Here is a 26,575-nt window from a genome sequence, read left to right on the forward strand (position 1 = left end):
GAAAATCCTGGTACAGTAGAAATGTACAAAGGAAACATAAGGATACACCAAATACAGTAGCATGCACAGTATACAGTCAACATACAGTATAGACAAACCATGTAAAAATCCTAAGTACCACATTTACAACATAAGTGAAATCCGAAGTACAACAAACCAAGTGAAAAATCCTAATATTTGATGTTGGTGCTGACCTCTATACTAGCTGAAAGTGTGAGGAGAAAGTGGAGAGGGAGGAGGGAGATGGGATTGGTCGCATGAAGAAAAGGGGAGGAGAGCAGTAGGATTGGTTGAGCAAAGTGTAGGTGGGAGGGATGAGGGGTGGGGATTGGTCGAATGAAATATTGGGGTGGGAGGGAGCAAAGATCGAGGGATACAATGTGATTGGTCGAGTGAGAGGGCTATCCCGCTGAGTGAGGAGTGATTGAGAAATGCATATTAAAATATACTTGATGAGGAAGATATGTCCTTCCTTTGTTCGCACCAGGCTCTGGCGCCAAGATTCTCCCAATTCTGCTTGGAGATTTTCAAGGACATGTAAAAGTCATTCATTGACTATCTTCAAATGTGAAGCATTTGAGAGAAATAAGTGGGATATATCTTTACTTACCTTATACTATGTAAATGTAAATAAACTACAAAAACGTTATACATTTACTTATTAAACTTCTAAATATTATCTTAGAAAAAGCACACCAAATCCCTTTGTCAACCGCAAAACTCATCTTTACCATTATTAAGTCAAATATCATTACAACATTACATTACAAAACCTATGTATATATTGTGCAGTGTAACAGCATGCATTTTAAGGCCATTTTCCCTGCTAGAGCGGGGGTTAGCCTTGCGGTCCCCGTGACGATCTTCTCCATCTTGTCCTATTTTCTGCATCTCTCCTTGTTAACCCCCTTGCCCGCATTTCTTCTTCCACCATCTTTAGCCAAGTCTTTCTCGGTTTTCCCCGTCCTCTACTTCCTTCTACATTCATTTCCATCACTCTTCTCAACCAGTCACTTTCATCCTTCCTCAACACATGACCAAACCATCTCAACCTGTTCCTCTTCACAACATCAATCACAGGCTCTATTCCCATCATTTTTCGCAATTCATCATTTGTCTTCCTCTCTCTCAACGATACTCCGCACATCCATCGAACCATTCGCATTTCCACCATTTCCAACCTTCGTTGCTGCTCTACGTTCATTACCCACGTCTCGCTCCCATAAATCGTAACACTTCTCACACATGCAGCCTACACCTTTCCCTTCAGCTTCAACGACACTCCCCTCCTTATCAGCACGCCACTTCGTTCCCGAAACTTCTTCCATGCACATCTCACTCTAGCAACCGTTGCCAAGTCTGATCCACCTTCTCCATTCAGCATGTCTCCGAGGTAGCAAAATGTTTTCACACCTTCCACCTACGCTGTCTCCAAGATCCAACTCAACATTTCCTTCATTTGCAGCTCCCTCTGTACACACCTCACATTTGAATGTAGCTGCCACACTGGTTAATGACCCTCTCAGACCACTACATTTTTGATGAACCCACTCAGTGCACATTGTACATTGAATGGAGTTCACTCCGACACCCTTCCTGCACACAGCACAGGGCCACTTCCCAGTTCTTTCCACCTCACCACATGCTTTACCACTTGCCATCACCTTCGTCTTTCCGATATTCACCTTCAGACCTTTTGTCTCCACACATTCCTTCCACTTGTTCATCTTTTCCTTCAGTCCATCCATACTTTCCGCAATCAACACCAGATCATCTGCATACAACTCCCACAGTAAACCCTCCTTTACGTTCTGAGCCAGCACGTCCATCACAGCTACAAATAGTAGTGGACTTAGTACCGACCCCTGATGCACTCCCACCTTCACCTCAAACTCACCACTGTTCCCGTCCTTCGTCCTTACAGCTGTGCGTGCTCTTTTGTACATTGCCATCACTACTCTGATAAACCATTCCTCCACTCCTAACTTCCTCATTGCCCATGTCAATACTTTGTGTGGAACCCTATCGAATGCTTTCTCCAGATCAACAAACCCAAGAAACAACTTCTTCCTCTTCTCCATGTACTTCTCCTGCAACTGCCTCACAATAAAAAGCACGTCTGTCGTTCCTCTTCCTGGCATAAATCCAAACTGCATTTCGTCGATCTTCACTTTCTTCCTTATCCTCCTTTCCAACACCCTTTCCAATACCTTCATTCCATGCTCCAATAACTTTATCGCTCGGTACGAGCCGCACTCTAGAGGGTCACCTTTCCCCTTGTATAGAGGGACGAGGGTACTCAGTTCCCAATCCACTGGAATGCGGCCCTCTTTCACCGCCAGATTACAGATCTCTGTCATTCTCTTCACACCCCAACTTCCTGCTGCCTTCAACATATCTCCCACAACTCCCGTCGGCCCTCCCGCTTTTCTACTCTTCATTGCTTTTATCGCTTCCTCAACTTCCTTCTCAGCTGTCTTCTCTGCCGGTCCTAAAACTGGGGTACTCTGTTGCCATCCCATTCATTCTCTGTATTCAACAGCATTTCCATATATCTTTTCCATCTTCCTTTAATTCCATCTGGGTCCACAACGATTTGTCCCACTTCATCTTTCAAGCAACTCACCCCCCATCACATCACACCTCTTTCGCTATCTGCTTTGCAATCCTGAATCCTGCTCTCTGACCCTCTTCCGAATCCAAGCGTTCTCCGAACATTTTCCTACATGCCTCCTGTGCCTTTGCTACCTTTTTCTTTGCAGCCTTCTAGGCTGCCTTATAACTTTCATGCTCTGCTGTTTCTGCTCCCGTACCCTTCGCCTTCTGCCACTCCTTGACCTTCTTCCTCTTCTCGTCAATCCTCTTTCCAACTTCATCATCCCACCACCATGTTTCCGAGTGCCTCGGTGGTCCTTTTGTCCATCCACATACCTCACCAACGGCTCCCAACAGACTAGCTTTCATTGACATCCAACCACTTTCAAGCTCAACCACATCATCCTCTACCCTACTCAGCCTCTCTTTTAACGCCTCCCTTACTGTCACCTCTTTCAACCTCCACACCTTCATTCTCGGTTGGTACTTCACCCGCCGAGCTCTCCTTGCACCTTTCACCCTTATGTCGCAGACAACCAAGTGGTGCTGTGAAACAGCCTCCTCCCCCGGGATCACCTTTGTGTCCCGGAGGTGCCCCCTATCTCGCCTACGCACCATCAGGTAGTCAACGGTTGTCGTCGACCCACCTGACGTGTATGTAACAAGCTTATTATCCTCTTTCTTGAACTGAGTATTACAAATCAGCTCCATCAGCAAACTCCAAAATCCTTTCACCTTCTCCATTTCTCACACCATATCCGTAACCCCCATGAACTCCCTCAAAACCATCCATACTCCTTCCCACATGTCCATTTAGGTCTCCTCCTACCACAACAACTTCCTCATCTTTCATGTTTTCCATCAGCTTCTCTATCACACACCAGAACTGTCCTTCTCTTCATCGCTCCGACCAACCTGCGGAGCATAAGAAAGTAATTCAAGTGTAAGAAAAAGTATAAGCTCTTATACTGTATATACCATTGCAAAAGATTTTTACTGAGAAAATCTTGGATCAGAATGCCGGAGATAGCTAGCCTACCCAACTACCATGCATGTGGTGGATATTTGGGATAAGCTTTTAGGTTTTTCTGCACCTTCTTAAATGCAGACTAACTTTGATAAACCCTCATGAACTATAAGCTTTTTTTATTCAATGTTTAATTATTATTCTTTTGAAAGATTTACTGAGAACGTTGACAATTCCATACGCCATTTTAAAACTATTTATTAGATTAACTTGTAAGTGGATCGCAAGTCGGGAAGAGGAAAAGGTACACTTGAATTACCAACCTCCATAAGTCACGTAGGCAAAAGTGGGAGGGTGAGTAAATAATTTACACCTTGTAAATAATTTACAAATATTTACATCTCATTTCTTTAAACAATGGTAGTTTCAGACCTCGTACTGAGTCGATTATTCACAGTCGCAACGAAAACTTGTTTACCAAGCGCATTTACAAGCAAGCCTCGATAGTAATTAGTTTTACCAAACAATGGACAGCTCTGAATACTAATTAGTTTTACCAAACAATGAACAGCTCTGAATACTAATTTACTCCCAGACATTGTGACGCTAGCTGTCAGCCATATTATTTATCAAGGAAAACAATATCTTTACTTATAAAACTCAGTATAAAACATTTTTATATATCTTTCATTTATCATTTGGGAAGTACACTATTTAAAAAAAAAAACATCCAATCTGTAATTCTATTACCCATAGTCATAAAATGATTTACCATGAAGAAGAGATCTACCATTTTCTCTCGAACAAGCAAATTTGGTCAGAGTGCCAGCGATAATTAACCTACACAAAATTTGGTCGTGAGTTGTGCAGGTCCCAAACACTTTTTTTTTTCTTTTTTTTTTTTGCAGGTTGTGGCTCATAAAAATCAATTGATTCATCGATAAATTTTACACTTCCCCAATCCCTCCTTTGGTCCTGTATCCAGGACCATAACATAGAAGTGTTCAATTTAATTATCTCAGTCACAGGTTGACCCTGTTTTGAGGAACAATCGCTCAGAATTTTAACCCTGCTTTCACAAATAATTTACCTCTACCTACGGCATGCATACACCATCCTGATTTAAAAGTTTGTTTGTTATTAGGCATCGTCTTGCATGTTGAATCCCTCCGTCGTTGATAGTTCAGTCTGTTGCGGCGCTCTTTCATTCAAGTGATCCTCTGCAGCAGGATGAACGCTGGAACTCTGTGCTCCTGTCATAAAAGAGTGACCCTTACAGGTCACAATCTTCTCTGTATCCTGCAATGCACAATCTGCCATGTTTCAGCAGCACACAAGCCATTGCACGTTGAATCACCAATATGGTTGCGGATGGGCAAGATCACAAAACGACCCTGCACAGCAGGCAGCATCACTGCTATTCTTACAACAAGCATTAGCAGATCTTCACCAAGGTTGTCGTCCAGTTTCATCTGACCCCTCTCAAGAAGAGTGTGAGGAGCTGCACAAATCCTGCTCGATCCGCAGAATTGTGTGAGGTGAGGACCAAAGCTGGAGGTGCATCGATGAAGGCTCTAGGATCATGATGTCCAATTGATCCATGATGCACACCAGAAACAGCTAGCAGAGCCATGAAGGCTCAGGGTCCAGTGCAGTCCAGCAGTCCCATCCAGGACTCACCCTCCTTTGGCAATCAGCAGAGTCATGATGTCATGTTGGAACATCAGGCAGGAGCTGTAGTTTGCCCTGCCAATTGAAGAAGAAACTTTGGCAGTTGACAGGTGTGTGCTGAAGCAGGTGGTCGCTTTCAACCCACATATAACAATGTGGTTCAGGAAAATGGCCATCTTGAAACTCCTGTAAGGGTAGGTGAACCACAATTTTCCATTTTCCAAAGGAAATTGTCTTTCCATGTTTTGGAGGTGCATGCCATAATAATTTCATCTCGAGTCGGCCAATTTCACTGATCATAATCTTCAGCAACTCTTCCCAAGCCTAATTTTGATTCTTACAAGTGGGTTATTCTCCTTTCATTTAACCACACCAGAGCCTGTTTTCCAACACACTGGATCAAGCAGGATCATTTTCAAACATGGAATTGACACATTATAACTGACAATGTAATCAATATCCCGATTATGTCCTACCTTATAACAATTTACATTGGTTCACAAGTTCCCCGAGAACATTTGAAAGATTATATTGCATGTGTAACACCCAAACAAAACATATTAAATCAGGGGTGTACATGTTTCGAGCATAACCGAAGTACATATGAATGTATTCAATAAATCTTCAAAATTATATTTCCCTTTTTCTCACAAAACAAAAAATATACCCAAAATTCTATCGCCCAGAAATCTCAAATCTTATCATGTATTCCATCAACATTTGCACAATCATGTGGTCTTTGCCACAAGGTGAGAAGGAAATCAATCATTCCTGTAACTTTTAAATAATTCCTCTTCTTTCATCAACCTGTCTTTCATATTTTACTTCCAAAATATCATGTAATTCACAGGTGTTCAACCAAGCATCAGCAAAATCTTTTTTTCAAATCAAAGCAAGAATCCAAAATTAACCATTTATGTATTCTTATAATTATCACATCTCCTTATCAATTTTCCAACAACAAAAAACTGTCTGAAGCACATAATTATATGATTATATGATTCACATTACTTTCAGCACATGATTCCTTGAAATCATCATTACCTCCTTTTTTCTTTATTTTATAACAAATAAAACAAACAAAAAATAATAATATAATAGGCCTCAATTTATCAACCTGAATGTTTGTTCATAATCGGCCTCATTTTTCCCATCCATAATTTTTCTTTCACATTATTTTCATTACTCACATTCATTCTTTTACAAATCTGTTGCCAAGATCTGTATTTTCCTCCTTTCCTTTTTATTAAAATCATCCATTTTCTCTAGTCATGGAATAGTCCATTATTCATATAAATAATCATAAGAGTTCTGTAAAACATCTCTATCTTTAAAACGTAGCCAATTATTTTAACCCACATGTTTTCCCAAAAAATAAGTCACATTCCCTATATATATTGCCAACATTGTTCATCGTTTAAGTATCATCCAGAATTAAAATGTTATAAACCTTTTTTTTTTTCTTTTTTTTTTTCTTTTTTTTTTTGTATACAAGATTCAACTTGTAGATGCATTTATTTATATCCCATTAACCCAATAACTCTCAATTGCTTGTTTTTTTTTAGTAATGCCATATATCCATATTTTCCATAATGTTCCTGACATACACATTAATCCCATTAGACCTCAAATAACCTATAATCATACAAATAATTTCGTGACATTTCAACGATTACCATATTATTGTGCTTCTCATCAGTAACAGTCCCAACATTCAAAGGATAGATGGCAGTTTCCTATGTGTATACGTATGTAACAGGTGCACGAATATGTAACAGGTGCATGCCCCCAGGGGCACTGTGTCCTTCCCTTTTTATCCACATGATAAAATATCCACACCACTCATTAAAAAAATACTATAAAATCACATAATTCCACTCTTCCTTCATTGAGGCCAGTTTTTCCTTCTGGTTCAAGATTCACATTTCATTCAATTAATTGAAGCATCCCTTCATCATTTGTTATGAATTGTGATAAAACTGATTATTTGAACTCAAATTGAACAAAATTGATGAAACAAAACGGTTCCATTAACTTGACATTCTTTTCACAGCACAAAGTTCACTTGAACATCCTTTTCCTGGATACTCCTTTTATTATTTTTTTTATTTTTACAAGAAAAATAACCGTTTTATCAAATTTTTACAATTTACGTGTTTCCAATTTAACTAGTGAATACAAATGACACCGGTATGTAGATGCCTGAAGTTATTTTTAAAAATGTATGGTGTTGGTGCATGTTACATCGCGTTTTTTTTTTTTTTTAACTACGTAACAGCATGCTCAATAGTTCATAAATTTTGTGTTTTTCCTCCCTTTTTAAGGTTCACCACTACATCTTGTTCATATCCTTAATTATAACACAATATCTTAACATATCTATTGTGATAAAACGTGCAGTACTAATGATTGACCATCCACTGGATCGTAATTTCAACCATGCTTCTCCACTTGTAACCCAAATATTTTCCATTAAATAAATAAAATTAATTTTATGAATCTTCTCATCATTCAAAATTTTACAAAATGTCCCAAATCTATTATTTTCTTCTGTGGTTACATTAAACCATATATTTGGTCATATCTTAATCCAATCAGAAAATTGTCAATTTACACCTAACATATGTCTGTACCCATTCCCTGTTTGTCGTAAAAAGGCGACAAAAAGGGTTGGCGGCAGGAAGGGCATCTGGCCGTAAAACATTGCTTCAAAAAAGGGGACCAAAAAAACAACAACCACAGTCCCCGAAAAAGGCCAACCCCCGCTTGCGGGGAAAAATGGCCTCTAAAGGTGGTTATTTTTTAAATATATATATGTCTGTACCCACATATGTCTTTATATATTTTACAAAATCCAACTTCCAATAAACTGAAAAAAATGCTTTGCTGGACCCATGCAAGATTCCTCAAATTTTGCAAACTTCCCAAAGACATATCTTCCATTGCCTTTGAATTGGTGACCACGCACCTTTCGTACTTAAACAACATCATAATAATACATAGTCCTTCAATTTTGCCAATTTTCCAAATAGCTTATTTAACATTGCCCTTCGCTCGATTTCTCAATGATGAAGAATACCACCTCTTCTCTACAACTATTAGTTCAACAGACAAAAATGTATTTCCTCATGAATGCACCTTCATTCATTTAAAAAAAAAAAAAATTTAACCCCATAAGAATGCCTCGTATGCAGTGATATGTGGAACGTTTATCATATTATTTTATTTTTTTAATGACTGCACATCCAAACATAGATATTTTGAGTTTTTGTAACATTAATGCCTCAAATTTCCATTCCTTCCCTCCCTGGTCCTTAGATGTAGGGATGGGTTCTTTTAGGATCATGTTGCATAGAGCATTATTGCCCAAACAGTGTGAACATTAAACTGCACCATTACCTCTGCCATCCAACAATTAACATTAGCTTTTCCATGATGTCGCTATATGACATTTTAATCCCATAAAACTCTTCATTGCTTTAACATCCAATTGAAAATATCATTTAATAGCAATCCTATTAATTCCTACTGTAATTGAAACAAACAAGGTCACAGCATCAACAAAGATATGCAGCATCTTGGTTGGTCAATGTCTTTATACTCATTTTGCTTGGCTGTCTGTACTGTTGTTTCCTAGTAACACCTCTACCTGTGACTTAAAAACAATTTCACAGAGTTAGACCCATTATCATTCTCCCAATAATCGTCAATTTTCATCTTCATCCGTTTTTCAACAAAGCTACATGTGGAGAACATGGAGATTTCATCAGTACTATATTCCTTTAAAAAAAAACAATTCTTGTTTATGTTCTGTGCTTTATGGGTGACACAAAGATTAACATTATAAAGTCTCATTAGATATGGGTGAAATCATGTGATCCCCATTTCTTATTTCCTTCAACTTCCATTTATCCATGAGTCTTATGTGAATCTCTTAAAGTAAATATAGCTATGAAGTCTTAAACTTGATGTGAGGAAGGTGTTTATCATTTCAATGAGACTCTTGGTGGTTTAATGCCTGTGTATATTTATATATATATATATACAGTGGAACCTTGACTTACGAGTTTAATTCGTTCTGTGACCGAGCTCGTAACTCAATTTGCTCGTTTCTCAAATCAAATTTCCCCATTAAAATGCATTGAAATGCTATTAATCCGTTCCAGCCCGCCAAAAACCACACCAATTTTTTTTTTTAATATGCAGTATATATAAAAATATCTCGCGCTTTATATTTCACCTGTATGCAGCATACAAGTTGGCAGGATGGCCTGGACTGGAGGTACGCACACTTGACTCTAAACTGTCCAGCCTGGGTTTGAATCCCGACCCAGCTATAACCTGTCATGTCGGTGTTTCACAGGCAGGGTGATTCATCAATGTGTGTACCGCTAAACTGGGCGCCCCGTTTGCGTCCCATTAGTTGTTGGATGTTAAGGATCTCACCGTGTCTTCCACAAAGAGAAGGCGAGCTATCGCCGGCACTCTGAACAAGTTGTGGCCTGGCATGCTCTTCTCCTCTGCCGTTATATACGTCCTCCTCGGCATCTTTTTCCAGAAGAGCCCTGTCTCGTCACAGTAGAAGATTTGCTGGGGGATGTATCGTTCGGCTTCTATCAGTTCGGCAAAAGTTGTAATAAAATCTTCAGCTGCCTTCACATCTGCCTCGCCAAGTCGACAACACGCACACCTCGCTCATGTTGTTCGACGATTGCGTGTTTTATAGCCAAGCACATCATCCTTCTTCTTCTCAGCACTGCCCTTGGCACTCAATTTCTTAGGACCCATTGTTAAAACTAAGAAATTTTCCAAAATAACCAAAATGCGAAAACACAACAGCAGCGATATACGGCAGAGATACTGTACTTGCACGGCAAGATAACCACGTGACCGGAACCCACCTGGTGGCGGCTGGCGTAAGCTCCAAAATAACCAACATGCGAAAACACAACAGCAGCGATATACGGCAGAGATACTGTACTTGCACGGCAAGATAACCGTGACCGGAACCCACCTGGTGGCGGCTGGCGTAAGCTCCAAAATAACCAACATGCGAAAACACAACAGCAGCGATATACGGCAGAGATACTGTACTTGCACGGCAAGATAACCACGTGACCGGAACCCACCTGGTGGCGGGTGGCGTAAGCTCGTAACTCGGATCTCGGCTCGCATCTCAAAGCAATAAACCGCCCGAGCGACGGCTCGTATCTCGGAAAACTCGTAAGTTGGTGCACTCGTAAGTCAAGGTTCCACTGTATATATATATATATATATATATATATATATATATATATATATATATATATATATATATATATATATATATATATATATATATATATATATATATATATATATATATATATATATATATATAAATAAATATATATAGATATAGATATATATAGATATATAGATATATATATACACAAAGAATTAAGTTAAGCACCCCCCCCCGTTTTTTTACAACCTCGCACATTACAAGTTTGTTGTCGTCAAAAGTGTAATATACCCATGATATTGCTATATTTTCTGGAGAAGTGATATTATGGTCACATAAAAACATAACAATCATGCCGTTTTCAATATTTTATTCTGAATATTTTAAGGTGAAATTTTTTGGGAATTTTAGGCATATTTTCACCTCAATTTAAGTATGGAGCTATAGGTCCATCACGGACAGTGTGGATGACGTTTATGTTTTCTAACGTGCAGTCATTGTTCTGAGAAGACCTCTAGCGATCTTTGCGTCAATAACGTGTGTAGGACCCACGTGATCGGATCACTGACTCAACCAATCACTTTTTTTCACTTTGATCACTCAATTTCATCAATGGATAATTGCTAATGTCATACCAATCATTATTTGATCTCACATACCTTAGAATATATGCCAATGTATACATATACATACACAAAGAATATATATTAGGGGGTGCTTAACTTAATTCTTTGTGTATAGATATATAGATATATAGATATATAGATATATAGATATATATAGATATATATATATATATATATATATATATATATATATTGTTACGGATCTCAGTTTCGGCACTCCCCTTACCGAGGGGGGTTTAATCCCCACGTCTTTTAAGCTGGCCGTCCGAGTCCTGGAACTATCTCACCACTTCCGGTCAGCGCTGAATAGGGTAGTAGGCCAATTATTCCTATGACCTAATTACCAGCGCCTTCCGGTAAGCGAGGAAATGAGCCCCGCCCGAGCCGGGACTGTAATGGACATGCCGAGCGAAGCGAGCCACGACTCAGGCCGTTAACAAAAGACTAACCCGATTATAAAGCGTTGGCCGAATCGTGCCACAGGTACTCAATTGAAGGAAGGGACTAAAACGATCGGATGAGAAAGAAGAAACCAAAGGTAAGAAATAACAGACATTTATTAATTATGTACAGAAAACCAAAGGAAGAGAAACCAAAGTAATATACAGGACGAAGAAGAAGAAGAAGATACATAGGGCAGCCTTAGTCTTGTATTAAATCCCAGACAACAAAAAGGACAGACAACAGACTTACACGACAAGGGAATAGCAGGCAGGAATCACTGGAAGAAGAAGGTCCTGGTGGGACGACAGGGCTGGAAGGTTCGGCAGGGCACAGCAAAGAGGTCCGCTCCAGGTCCACGCTCCGGGCTGGAAGCGAGCAGCCAGCGGCAGGTACACGTATTCGTTTCACGCGGTAGGGCTGTTTGAAGCAGCTTGTCAGAGCTCCGCGCAGCTTCGTCTCTCTCTGCCTTTGTCCAACTCTCTTCCAACTCCACTCAACTCTCTCAACTTCTCGGTTCGGCTGGATCACTCATCTCCCTAAGCAGTCCCCCGCGTCCGCCTTTATTGTTGTCGGCCGTATCAAGCCGCGGGCTCCGAGGGCACGCCTACCGGTTGGCTCACCGCGGTGCTGGTTGGCCGGTAAGGGCTTGCTGACTCCACCTCCGATGACGCGTTGACGTGCCACGCCCGTGATCTGGCGGCTCCTCCCCCTTCTCGGCCCGACCGCATGGCTAATGGCGGCTGGTGGGGAATTAGCAAACCACTCGCACCGCTTTTGAAGGGAAGTTTGGGCCTACTCTTATTTGATTAATGCAACGCAGATTCAACTATTGGGAACAGGTCCTTAACTGAAACATAATAATGAAATAACTACGAAGAGGTCCTATGGTTCGCTACGTGTTTGTTCATGGACGAACTAGGGTGCGATCTTCAAGCCAATTGATGGGAATCTTTACGGGGGGATATTTATAAGGGATACATTTACTAAAATTTACTAGTGAAGGTTCTAAAAACCGTAACAATATATATACACAGGTGTATGGTTGTCATGTGGACAAACTATCTGCTGCTCGACATCAGGTGCGATCCTTCTGCCTGACAGAAAAATTAGAAACGGGCATTAAAATTTTGACTTTGAAATTTAAAAAACATCAAGCATCCTGAAATGTGCCTTGAATATTGACAACTATTCTGCCATATTTTGCCTAAATTATGTCCGTAACTCTTCAGATATATATTTTTTTCTAGGTAATTACTTTTACACCAACACCTAAAATATAATTTCATCTCATAGCAATTTTATAATTCCTTCAGTTATTGTCATACAATGCAGTAACATAATTTTTTGGTCACCAATTAAACTAGTAACTCAAATTTCGAGCAAAATGTTCACCGTTTCACTTGCCCAAAATGACCCTTGACACGTCACATCGAAGTGTTCCAGAACATGCACCAATCTTTGTACCACCACCAATTCCAGTGATGTGTAAATACCAATTTATCAGAATTGGGGCACTGCATCCACGGCACCAACATCGCAACCTCCCGTCTGTCTGCACCATGTCACAACTCCAATTCAGATTCAGTATACAAAAAAAAAAAAAAAAAAAAATCCTTCATGTCACAACACAATTTAACTTGTACAAAGAATGTTAATTTCGCAAAATCGAGTCAAACCACAACCCTCACCATTAAATAGCTATTGTAAGGGTGCCGCGTCAATAAGTATCCCCTTTGTATGAGCCTCGACCAGAGGGTGGTTGTCACTCAAACGCTTGTCGCTAGCCGTTCCATTAACAACGAACAATATCATTGGTTCATGAAACACATGCCGCTTTAATCCATCAACCCTGTCATTGACTTTGGGATTTAAAAACGCCATGATAATCTTTACTGTATTAATTTGTTCAATACTGTCCGACATTCTGCACACGGGACAGGCGAGATGAGCAGTTACTTGCATTCTCACACCACGATCGTGCTGGAAATATCGTGTATGGCATTGGGTGGTTTGCCATTGCCTTTCCACAAAGCGCTTAATTATTGTCTAACCTGAATCGTGAAGCATATCTCAAAAGCTTAGCGATGCACACGGACAAAATTTGATAGACAGATTTTGGTGCTCAACAAAGATAAATCGTTTCGATTTTGGTAGCATTTAATGACATGGTTAATCGTAACAGCCCTTGAATTAACACCAAGTAGATCCAATCATTTTGACAGCGTTCCAAACCTGGAAATCAGACCAACAGGTAACGTTATGCAGACGTTCACAATGGACGCCATAGTTGATCAATTTTTTGTCCCCCGTCGCACAGCGGAGCGAAAGGGGGACTATGGTTTTCCCCTCCGTCCGTCCGTGCGTGCGTGTTTGCGTGCGTGCGTAAGCGAAGGACCGCATTCGAATTTGATGTGTGGGTGCAACCCACGTCAAAATCCAAGATGGCCGCCGCCATGTATGTCTGATGCCATGTATGTCTGAACCTTGTGAGATGAATATCTTGAAAAATAAGCGAAGTACCAACTTCTAATCTGGTGTGTGGGTGTATCTAGGCATAAGGAAGAACGCTATTGAAAATTGGGTTGCCACGTCAAAATCCAAGATGTCCGCCGCCATGTATGTCTGAACCTTGAGATGAATATCTTGAAAAATAAGCGAAGTACCAACTTCTAATTTGGTGTGTGGGTGTATCTCGGCATAAGGAAGAACGCTATTGAAAATTGGGTCGCCACGTCAAAATCCAAGATGGCCGCAACCATATACATGTCTGAACCTTGTGAGCGAAATATCTCGAAAAATAAGCGAAGTACCAACTTCTAATCTGGTGTGTGGCTGTATCTCGGCACAAGGAAGAACGCTGTTTAAAATTGGGTCGCCACCTCAAAATCCAAGATGGCCGCCGCCATGTATGTCTGAACCTTGTGAGATGAATATCTTGAAAAATAAGCGAAGTACCAACTTCTAATTTGGTGTGTGGGTGTATCTCGGCAAAAGGAAGAACGCTATTGTAAATTGGGTCGCCACGTCAAAATCCAAGATGGCCGCCACCATATATATGTCTGAACCTTGTGAGTGAAATATCTTGAAAAATAAGCAAAGTACCAACTTCTAATCTGGTGTTTGGGTGTATCTAGGCACAAGGAAGAAGGCTATTGAAAATTGGGTCGCCACGTCAAAATCCAAGATAGCCGACGCCATGTATGTCTGACCCTTGTGAGCGAAATATCATATCGCATGTTTTCTGCGTCTTCCACTTTGTCAACTCACATCACTTCACCGACGGGGGACCTAGGCGTAACGTTTTTTTTTTTTATATTTTGAAGCTTTATGGTAGACAAATCTTTCATATTTAAATTTTATTTTCCCAAGTTCATCCAGATTTACTAAGGAATTGATTCAATCTCCGATTTAAATGTGAATACATTTTAATGGGCAATTTTTCTCAATTGATCCCAATTTCTCCTTGCACATTGACACTGTCCACCAAGTTACATCCAAATTAATTATTGTCCCCCGTCGCACAGCGTAGCGAAAGGGGGACTATGGCTTTCCCCTCCGTTCGTGTGTCCATGCGTGCGTGTGTGTTTGCGTGCGAGCGGGCGTGCGTAAGCGAAGGACCGCATTCGAATTTGGTGTGTGGTTGCAACCCACGTCAAAATCCAAGATGGCCGCCGCCATGTATGTCTGATGCCATGTATGTCTTAACCTTGTGAGATGAATATCTTGAAAAATAAGCGAAGTACGAACTTCTAATTTGGTGTGTGGGTGTATCTCGGCATAAGGAAGAACGCTATTGAAAATTGGGGCGCCACGTCAAAATCCAAGATGGCCGCCACCATATATATGTCTGAACCTTGTGAGCGAAATATCTTGAAAAATAAGCGAAGTACCAACTTCTAATCTGGTGTGTGGGTGTATCTAGGCATAAGGAAGAACGCTATTGAAAATTGGGTGGCCACGTCAAAATCCAAGATGGCCACCTCCATGTATGTCTGAACCTTGTGAGCGAAATATCATATCATAGCATGTTTTCTGCGTCTTCCACTTTGTCAACTCACATCACTTCACCGACGGGGGACCTAGGCGTAACGCTTGTTATATATTGTTGCGGTTTTAGAACCCTCACTTGTGTAAATACTTGTAAATAATTCTCATCGTTAAAAGGTCAAAGGTAGCACCCATAGTTAGGCCACAGCAACACGTAGGTCACCTTAGAAATCCCAGTTGTTTCATTATTATGTGTTTCAGATAAGGCCGTGTTCCCAATAGTTGAATCTGCGTCGCATCAATTAAATAAGAATCCCAATCCATTCCGGCCATTTTGCCAACCTCTCTCTCCCAATTCTGTTATGCGCCTTGGTTAGTGTTCGCTCAGACGCCGCCATTAACCACGCGGTCAAGCTCGAGGAAGAAGGGGGCGGAGCGCCAAGGACAAGGTGTGGCCCTGTCAACCAGCCATCAAAGGCGGAGCCGGTAAGCCCTTAGCAGCCAACCAGGGCTGAGGTGAGCTCGCTGGCGGGCGTGGTTTCCAAGTGCGTGGATTGATCTGAAAGCGCGTTATATAAGCGCGAGCGCCAAGCCCTTTCACGGACTCGCTGGGGAACGCGCACTGCGCAAGGACTGCGTGAGAGAGCTCGATTGTAACGAACTGCGCTGGGGGACTTCGTTTTGCACGGACTGTGCGGAAACGTCTGATCGTGGCAAAGCCTTTTGATACGAACATTGACAGAGAGAGAGAGAGTGCGTTTATTACGTACGCCGCATCCCAGTTCCCCCGATATATGTAAGGTCCGCTCGTGGTCAACGACACGCGGCGCGCTGCCGGCCTGCGGCCTTTTTCCATCACCACCACGGCACAAGTCGGGACCGGACGAGGAGCCTGGACATATACCTGGACCTTCCCCCCTACCAGCTACCATCCCGTATGAGTATGTGTTTGTCTGAGGTAAGTTAAGACTGTATAGTTAAGCCTGCCCTGTGTCCTTCTTCTTCTTGTACATCCTTTTGTTTCCTCTTTTCTTGTATATTTGGAATAAACCAATATTTGTTCTTCCTACCTTCTGGTTTCCTCTTATCCGATCGCTTTAGTCTTTTCCCAATTGAGTACCTGTGGCACGATAGGAACCGCTCAGAATCGGGTTTAGTTCTTGTTAACGGCCTGAGTCGTGGCTCGCTTCGCTCGGCGTGTCCATTACCGCTACGGCTCGGGCGGGGCTCATTTCCTCGCTTCCCGGAAGGCGCTGGTAATTAGGTAATAGGAACAATTTAGCCTACCACCTTATTCAGCGCTGACCGGAAGTGACGTCATAGCTCCAGGACTCGGGACGGCCAGCTGAAAGGACAAGGTGATTAACCCCCCCTTGATAAGGGGAGCGCCGACACCCGAATCCGCAACTATATATATATATATATATATATATTGTGGATTTGAGAATTGTTTTTTTGTGTCTAAATATCACCCTCCGTGTTGTGTGTAAAGGTCAAAGGTCGTCCCTTAGTTAGTCCATATACAATCACGTAGCAAATCATAGATTTCCCTTTTTAGTAGTTATCTCCTTATTATGTGTATTAGTTTAAGGCTCTGTCTTCCATTAATTGACACTGCATTGCACCGAAGTGAAATAAGGTAGAATCCCCTGAAATATCCCCATGGCCTCCGAAAACCTGCCAGCAAGGCGGCGTTCGCCGCTGTTGCTTTGGGGTTGTGTTCTTCGCCGCAAGACTCCATTAGCCACGAGGTAATCTCGGAGAAGAAAGGTGTGTCTCCACCTCGTCATAGAGGGGAGGAGTGAGCCAGCCCCGAACAACCAACCAAGAACAAGGGGTTTGGCTTGAGAGGGCGGGGAGAGAACGCTCGGGGAGGTTCGCGAAGGTTCGGGGGTGTGGTCAATATAACCCGCGGCGGGACGCCCCCACCTCAGATGAGATGAGATGGGAGGAGATAGGATGGGAAGAGATGAGATGAGCTTTGAATCCACCATGCAGCTTTGACTCCACCACGCAGCTTTGACTCCACCACGCAGCTTTGACTCCACCACGCAGCTTTGACTCCACCACGCAGCTTTGACTCCACCACGCAGCTTTGACTCCACCACGCAGCTTTGACTCCACCACGCAGCTTTGACTCCACCACGCAGCTTTGACTCCACCACGCAGCTTTGACTCCACCACGCAGCTTTGACTCCACCACGCAGCTTTGACTCCACCACGCAGCTTTGACTCCACCACGCAGCTTTGACTCCACCACGCAGCTTTGACTCCACCACGCAGCTTTGACTCCACCACGCAGCTTTGACTCCACCACGCAGCTTTGACTCCACCACGCAGCTTTGACTCCACCACGCAGCTTTGACTCCACCACGCAGCTTTGACTCCACCACGCAGCTTTGACTCCACCACGCAGCTTTGACTCCACCACGCAGCTTTGACTCCACCACGCAGCTTTGACTCCACCACGCAGCTTTGACTCCACCACGCAGCTTTGACTCCACCACGCAGCTTTGACTCCACCACGCAGCTTTGACTCCACCACGCAGCTTTGACTCCACCACGCAGCTTTGACTCCACCACGCAGCTTTGACTCCACCACGCAGCTTTGACTCCACCACGCAGCTTTGACTCCACCACGCAGCTTTGACTCCACCACGCAGCTTTGACTCCACCACGCAGCTTTGACTCCACCACGCAGCTTTGACTCCACCACGCAGCTTTGACTCCACCACGCAGCTTTGACTCCACCACGCAGCTTTGACTCCACCACGCAGCTTTGACTCCACCACGCAGCTTTGACTCCACCACGCAGCTTTGACTCCACCACGCAGCTTTGACTCCACCACGCAGCTTTGACTCCACCACGCAGCTTTGACTCCACCACGCAGCTTTGACTCCACCACGCAGCTTTGACTCCACCACGCAGCTTTGACTCCACCACGCAGCTTTGACTCCACCACGCAGCTTTGACTCCACCACGCAGCTTTGACTCCACCACGCAGCTTTGACTCCACCACGCAGCTTTGACTCCACCACGCAGCTTTGACTCCACCACGCAGCTTTGACTCCACCACGCAGCTTTGACTCCACCACGCAGCTTTGACTCCACCACGCAGCTTTGACTCCACCACGCAGCTTTGACTCCACCACGCAGCTTTGACTCCACCACGCAGCTTTGACTCCACCACGCAGCTTTGACTCCACCACGCAGCTTTGACTCCACCACGCAGCTTTGACTCCACCACGCAGCTTTGACTCCACCACGCAGCTTTGACTCCACCACGCAGCTTTGACTCCACCACGCAGCTTTGACTCCACCACGCAGCTTTGACTCCACCACGCAGCTTTGACTCCACCACGCAGCTTTGACTCCACCACGCAGCTTCGACCCGCTGCTAAGCGGGAACCAGATATCGGTGGCATTGGTGGCCGTCGATGTCCAGCCCGCCGTCCCGTGCGGGATCAAGCTCCAGGCAGCGTCCAGCTGAACCTTCCTCCCCCTCCAGCCATCCACCTCCTGCCATTCCTGTCGTCATCCCCCGTGTAAGTGTGCTTGTAGTCTGTCTTTTGTCTTGTCCCTGGGTTTAAGTAAGACTGCCATAGGTAAGCTAGCGTTGCACTGTGTCCTTCTGGTCCGTCCCTCTTTCTGTCGTTATTTTCTTATCTTTCCATTCTCCTTGGTTCTTTTGGTCTTGTAAATAATAATAATAAATTAGATTTGTTCTTCCTACCTTGCCTTTCGTTCCCTTACATCCGGCGTCTTTGTGATTTCCCTCATTGAAAACCTGTGGCGTGATTTTGGCCAACGTTCAGGATCGGGTTAGTCTCTGCTAATGGTTCGTGCCGCGGTTGCTAGACCGCTCGGCAATTAACATCTGTCCGCGGTTACGAGCAAGGTTGTGCACCTGCCTCTTTGGGGGTAGCTGTGCAACTTCAGGACTCACGTCGGTCAGTCAAAGACAAGGGGGTTGATCCCCCCCTTGACAAGTGGAAGAAGGCCGACGGAGAGATCCGTAACTATATATATATATATATATATATATATATATATATATATATATATATATATATATATATATATATATATATATATATATATATATATATATATATATATATATATATATATATATATATATATATATATATATATATATATATATATATATATATATATGTACATGTGTACAGTGGAACCTTGACTTACGAGTTTAATTCGTTCTGTGACTGAGCTCGTAACTCAAATTGCTCGTTTCTCAAATCAAATTTCCCCATTAAAATGCATTGAAATGCTATTAATCCGTTCCAGCCCGCCAAAAACCACACCAATTTTTTTTTAAATATGCAGTATATATAAAAATATCTCGCGCTTTATATTTCACCTGTATGCAGCATACAAGTTGGCAGGATGGCCTGGACTGGAGGTACGCACACTTGACTCTAAAGTCTAAACTGTCCAGCCTGGGTTTGAATCCCGACCCAGCTATAACCTGTCATGGGTGAATCACAGGCAGGGTGATTCATCAATGTGTGTACCGCTAAACTGGGCGCCCCGTTTGCGTCCCATTAGTTGTTGGATGTTAAGGATCTCACCGTGTTTTCCACAAAGAGAAGGCGAGCTATCGCCGGCACTCTGAACAAGTTGTGGCCTGGCATGCTCTTCTCCTCTGCCGTTATATACGTCCTCCTCGGCATCTTTTTCCAGAAGAGCCCTGTCTCGTCACAGTTGAAGATTTGCTGGGGGATGTATCGTTCGGCTTCTATCAGTTCGGCAAAAGTTATAATAAAATCTTCAGCTGCCTTCACATCCGCCTCACCAAGTCGACAACACGCACACCTCGCTCATGTTTTTCGACGATTGCGTGTTTTATATCCAAGCACATTATCCTCTTCTTCTTCTCAGTACTGCCCTTGGTACTCAATTTCTTAGGACCCATGGTTAAAACTAAGAAATTTTCCAAAATAACCAAAATGCGAAAACAAAAATGCAGCGATATACGGCAGAGATACTGTACTTGCACGGCAAGATAACCACGTGACCGGAACCCACCCGGTGGCGGCTGGCGTAAACTCAAAATAACCAACATGCGAAAACAAAAATGCAGCGATATACGGCAGAGATACTGTACTTGCACGGCAAGATAACCACGTGACCGGAACCCACCCGGTGGCGGCTGGCGTAAACTCAAAATAACCAACATGCGAAAACAAAAATGCAGCGATATACGGCAGAGATACTGTACTTGCACGGCAAGATAACCACGTGACCGGAACCCACCTGGTGGCGGCTGGCGTAAACTCAAAATAACCAACATGCGAAAACAAAAATGCAGCGATATACGGCAGAGATACTGTACTTGCACGGCAAGATAACCACGTGACCGGAACCCACCTGGTGGCGGGTGGCGAAAGCTCGTAACTCGGATCTCGGCTCGCATCTCAAAGCAATAAACCGCCCGAGCGACGGCTCGTATCTCGAAAAACTCGTAAGTTGGTGCACTCGTAAGTCAAGGTTCCACTGTATGTATATATGTATATATATATATATATATATATATATATATATATATATATATATATATATATATATATATATATATATATATATATGTTGTAGGTGACGGGTCGCGCCTCCCGGCACGGCCGTCCCACGGGTGCAACGCCGGCTGGTTCGACACAGATCTCGGGTTACGCGCCTCTATCGCGATACCAAATTACACCTGTGCCTTGCCAGTTGGGGAGACACCCGTCGCTACAGGTTGGGTTTGTCAGAGACCGAGCGAAGTCTGCCGCAACCTGTAGCCAGCTTGGTTTTAATTACAAATCGAGCGGATTGCTCTTCAATGCGACACAGATGAATGCAGTGCGGCAACTTCCATACGAATCAACCAGATTTAATGGGGGAACATTAGGGTACACAAAACAAGCAAGGCGTTCATGATAACATTATAATTCAACTATGAGTAATAACCCGCTCTTATCTAGGGAGCTATAATTAAGGGTTTCGCGGGGTGACCCTAACGAGATAAACCTTAGGCCTGGACAACATTCATACAAGACAGGGGGTACTTGGTGGTGTTGATGGACGAGAGGTGAAGATGTGAAAAGGGCGAATGCAGCTCGTAACAAGCCGATGTCGCCGGATTTGAAGGCCCCGCTTGGGCCTGCAGTCTGCCAAATGGCGGCCCGCCCTCTTATCGGCCACGCATCAAGCGTCGCGAAATGGCGGCCACCCGCTCTCCTTATCGGCCACACGATCAGCACGATTTTCCGTGTCTCCCGCTCAACCACGCGCGGAGAGAGCTCTCCGGCGGGAACCCGCCGCAAAGGCCTGTTCACACGCCATCGACGCATGCGTCTTTTTCCACCTCCTCCCTCGCACGTGCTCAGCGACCCCTCGAAGCGCCGCTTCCGGTTTTTGACGGCGCTTGTCGTTTTTGCCCGCTCAATCGCGCTTTCTCACGTCAATCCATTGCCTCGATCATGGCATTGCAACCGAGGCCGGTCTTAATGGAACTTGCACCTTGTTTGATTGTCAAGATGTAATTAAAAGGGAACCGTCTCTTGTACACCACCAATGCACCACACAAAACAGCCTGCTACACCTTCCGACACAAAACTACCATCCCAGTACAGACGATCTATGGTAAACATACATCTAAGAGGGGACCTGAACTAATTCTATATTTAATAAACCACTAAGGGCCATTTCCGCAACAATATATATATATATATATATATATATACAGTCATGTGAAAAAGTAAGTACACCCCATGTAAAGTTTTGACTTTTTCAACATACAGCTATTTGATCTTCATTTCAACAATATTGATAGATAAAGGTGATATAACATAACAAATATCATGAAACATTTAAATTTTGTAGGCCATTGTATAATTTAAATAAACAAATGCAAATCTTGCATGTGGAAAATGTAAGTACACCCCTACATTTATCACTACAAATACCTCAAATTAGGATGAGGTGCACCAGCTCAGGTGCAAATGATTAGAACATCGTTGGAGAGGATCTTGGAGGAACCTGTCTTATTTAAACCTCAGACATTTAGTTTGGTTTGCTCTTTGTTGTTGAAGTGTGCGGCATCACCATGCCTAGATCAAAAGAGCTCTCTGAGGCCTTCAGAAGGAAGGTTATAGATGCCTATGAGACGGAAGGGATTTAAAAAGATCTCCAAACAATTTGAAATCGATCATTGGACTGTCCAGAAGATCATCTCCAAGTGGAGAACCTTCTAAACAACTGCCAACTTGTTCAGGCCAGGCCGCCCCAGCAAGTTCAGCCCAAGAGCAGACTGCAAGATGCTGAAAAGTCTCTAAGAACCCCCAGAATGTCATCACGGGACCTACAGGTAGCTCTTGCCACTGTTGATGTCAAAGTGCATGAGTCTACCATTAGAAAGAGGCTGCACAAATTTGATCTACATGGTAGGTGTGCCAGGAGGAAACCTTTGCTGTCCAGAAAGAACATCAGGGCAAGACTAAAGTTTGCCAATGAACACCGAGGCAAAGACCAGCACTTCTGGAACAATGCTCTGGACAGATGTCAAAGGTCGAGCTATTTGGCCACAGTACCAGAAGACATGTTTGGTGAAAACCAAAGACAGCATTTGACCACAAGAACCTGATACCAACTGTAAAGCATGGTGGTGGAAATATTATGGTTTGGGGCAGCTTTGCTGCATCAGGGCCTGGGCAGCTCACCATCATAGAATCCACTATGAATTCTTCATTGTACCAGAGGGTGCTTGAGGATAATGTAAGGCCATCTGTCGGGAAGTTGAAGCTCAACCGAAGGTGGACCTTGCAACATGACAATGACCCTAAACATACCAGTAAATCCACCAAGGAATGGCTGAAAAGAAAAATGGAGGGTTCTGGAATGGCCAAGTCAAAGCCCGGATCTAAATCCCATCGAGATGTGGGGGGCTGTGAAACGAGCTGTGCATGCAAGAAACCCCTCAAACATCACACAGCTGAAGTGAAAAATCCTAAGTACAACAAACCAAGTGAAAAATCCTAAGGACAACAAGCCAAGTGAAAAATCCTAAGTACAACAAACCAAGTGAAAAATCCTAAGTACAACAAACCAAGTGAAAAATCCTAATATTTGATGTCAGTGCTGACCTTTATACTAGCTGAAAGTGTGAGGAGAAAGTGGAGTGAGGAGCGAATATGGGATTGGTCGCATGAAGAAAAGGGGAGGAGAGCAGTAGGATTGGTTGAGCAAAGTGTAGGTGGGAGGGATGAGGGATGGGAGAAGTGGGTATTGGTCGAATGAAATATTGGGGTGGGAGGGAGCAAAGATCGAGGGATACAATGTGATTGGTCGAGTGAAATGTTCGAGTGAGGGCTATCCCGCTGAGTGAGGAGAGATTGAGAAATGCATATTAAAATATACTTAATGAGGAAGATATGTCCTTCCTTTGTTCGTACCAGGCTCTGTGGCGCCAAGATTCTCCCAATTCTGCTTGGAGATTTTCAAGGACATGTAAAAGTCATTCATTGACTATCTTCAAATGTGAAGCATTTGAGAGAAATAAGTGGATATATCTTTACTTACCTTATACTATGTAAATGTAAATTACCAAAACTTTATATATTTACTTATTAAACTTCTAAATATTATCTTAGAAACGAGCACACCAAATCCATCTTTGTCAACCGCAAAACTCATCTTTACCATTATTGTCAAATAACATTACATTACAAAACCTATGTATATATTGTGCAGTGTAAGAAGAAGTATACTCTTGTACTGTATATACCGTTGCAAAAGATTTGTACTGCGAAAATCTTGGATCAGAATGCCGGAGATAGCTAGCCTACCCAACTACCATGCATGTGGTGGATATTTGGGACAAGCTTAGTTTTTTCTACACCTTCTTAAATGCAGACTAACTTTGATCAACCCTAATGAACTAAGCTTTTTAAATTCAATGTTTAATTATTGTTCTTTTGAAAGATTTACTGAGAATGTTGACGATTCCATACGCCATTTTAAAACTATTTATTAGATTAACTTGGAAGTGGATCGCAAGTCGGGAAGAGGAAAAGGTACACTCGAATTACCAACCTCCATAAGTCACGTAGGCAAAAGTGGGAGGGGACACCTTGTAAATAATTTACAAATATTTACATCATTTTTTTAAACAATGGTAGTTTGACCTCGTACTGAGTCGATTATTCACAGTCGCAACGAAAACTTGTTTACCAAGCGCATTTACAAGCAAGCCTCGATAGTAATTAATTTTACCAAACAATGGACAGTTCTGAATACTAATTTACTCTCTCAGACAGTGACGCGAGCTGTCAGCCGTATTATTTATCAAGAAACACTATCTTTACTTATAAAACATTTTTTGTATATTTCATTTATCATTTGGGAAGTACACTATTTTCAAAAAAAAACCATCTTATCTGTAATTATATTACCCTTCGTCATAAAATGATTTACCATGAAGAAGAGATCTACCATTTTCTCTCGAGCAAGCAAATTTGGTCAGAGTGCCAGCGATAATTAACCTACACAAAATTTGGTGTTGAGGTATGCAGGTCCCAAACACTTTTTTTTTACAGGTTGTGGCTCATAAAAATCACTTGATGCATTGATAAATTTTACACTTCCACACAACCAACCCCCACTTTTACAAGTCAACTTCAATTCTTTTATGCAAATTGTTTGGGCTTGAGTTCACTCGTTTGTGATCACAATTTTAATTTATCTAAATTTGTCAGCAGGGATACTGGGGGCTTGATACTATTAAAATACGATTAAATGGGGGATGAAAAGAGCGTTAAAATGATGCAGGACATGTGGCTTGTCATAGCGCTATGTTTATGCTTTATATAGTTGCAACAAATCCGTATCTTTGACCTGCGCCTGCAGTTTTGTGTATTGATCAAGCATTTTGCCATGGTTCATTGTAAGGTTGGATAGTTGGCTGACTATCTCAGTGGAGCTTGACATGCACATTTGTTCTTCAGGAGGAGAGCATTCCCATTGCGCTATCCGGTCGGGACATCCTCGCCAGAGCCAAGAATGGCACAGGCAAAAGTGGAGCCTACCTCATCCCCCTGCTCGAGCGTCTTGATCTTCGACGACCCCGCATACAAGGTGCTCAGTTGAGAAGGGAAGAATCTGTAGTTGTAAGTGTATTTGTGTATTTGTTTTCCCCCCTCAAAACCATATTGTCTTGTTTTTTGGCATTGTCTCCCTCAGCACTGGTCATTGTGCCAACACGTGAGCTGGCCCTTCAGACGAGCCAGATTTGTATTGAACTAAGTAAGCACATGGACAAAGTCAAAGTCATGGCTACGACTGGTGGAACAAATCTTCGGGACGATATTCTCCGTCTTGATGAAACAGGTTGGTACTGCCTTCCTGCATTATCCCATTCTCAACAGTTGTGCAGCTTTCTGAATGGGCTTTTGTTCCCCCCCCCTTTTTTTTTTCTTCCTTCTTCCCCCCCCACCCCCCTCCTCAAATACATTTCCAAGATTCATACCAATGATTAATATAATGTAAATTACACCAAGTTTCGTTGCCAATGGCACCTCTAGTTGGGCAACATTAAATGTTATAAAAGCATACCTATTGATACTTTTAGGCTTTTTTTGGTGTTTCTGCTTCTGTCAATTGTAAGATGCCTTCAGGTGGAATGTTCTGCTCAACATAGGTGATCACTGGGATTTGCTTGCATGACTTGGAGTGTAAATAACCACCTTTAGAGGCCATTTTTCCCCGCAAAGCGGGGGTTGGCCTTTTTCGCGAACCGTGGTTGTTGTTGTTTTTTTGGTCCCCTTTTTGAAGCAATGTTTTACGGCCGGATGCCCTTCCTGACGCCAACCCTTTTTGCCGCCTTTAACGACAAACAGGGAATTACCAGTGAACTGGTACTCAGCCGACCTCGGAAGGATGACAGGCTGAGTCAACCCCCCTGGCGTTAATTCAGCGATCGACCGGGATTCGAACCCAGGATCCTCCTAGGATCCTAAGCCGGCACCCTAGCCGCTAGCCCAACACCAGGGTGACTTGGA

At 42.9% G+C, this 26,575-nt stretch overlaps 1 protein-coding gene across 7 annotated transcripts in view; it reads left to right on the plus strand.

Annotated features, from left to right (window-relative positions):
- DDX6 (DEAD-box helicase 6) overlaps positions 1-26,575 on the plus strand; it is a 119,610-nt gene that overhangs the window by 48,367 nt on the left and 44,668 nt on the right. For all 7 annotated transcript variants that reach the window (XM_078782162.1, XM_068122975.2, XM_068122981.2 and 4 more), the window contains 2 exons: positions 25,523-25,652; positions 25,758-25,904. In XM_078782162.1, the coding sequence (XP_078638288.1) occupies positions 25,523-25,652; positions 25,758-25,904 (277 nt within the window). The remainder of the gene's footprint in view (positions 1-25,522; positions 25,653-25,757; positions 25,905-26,575) is intronic.

Source organism: Myxine glutinosa, chromosome 7 (assembly GCF_964187855.1).
Source record: "Myxine glutinosa chromosome 7, kmMyxGlut1.1, whole genome shotgun sequence".
In the NCBI taxonomy this organism is placed as follows: Eukaryota; Metazoa; Chordata; class Myxini; order Myxiniformes; family Myxinidae; genus Myxine; species Myxine glutinosa.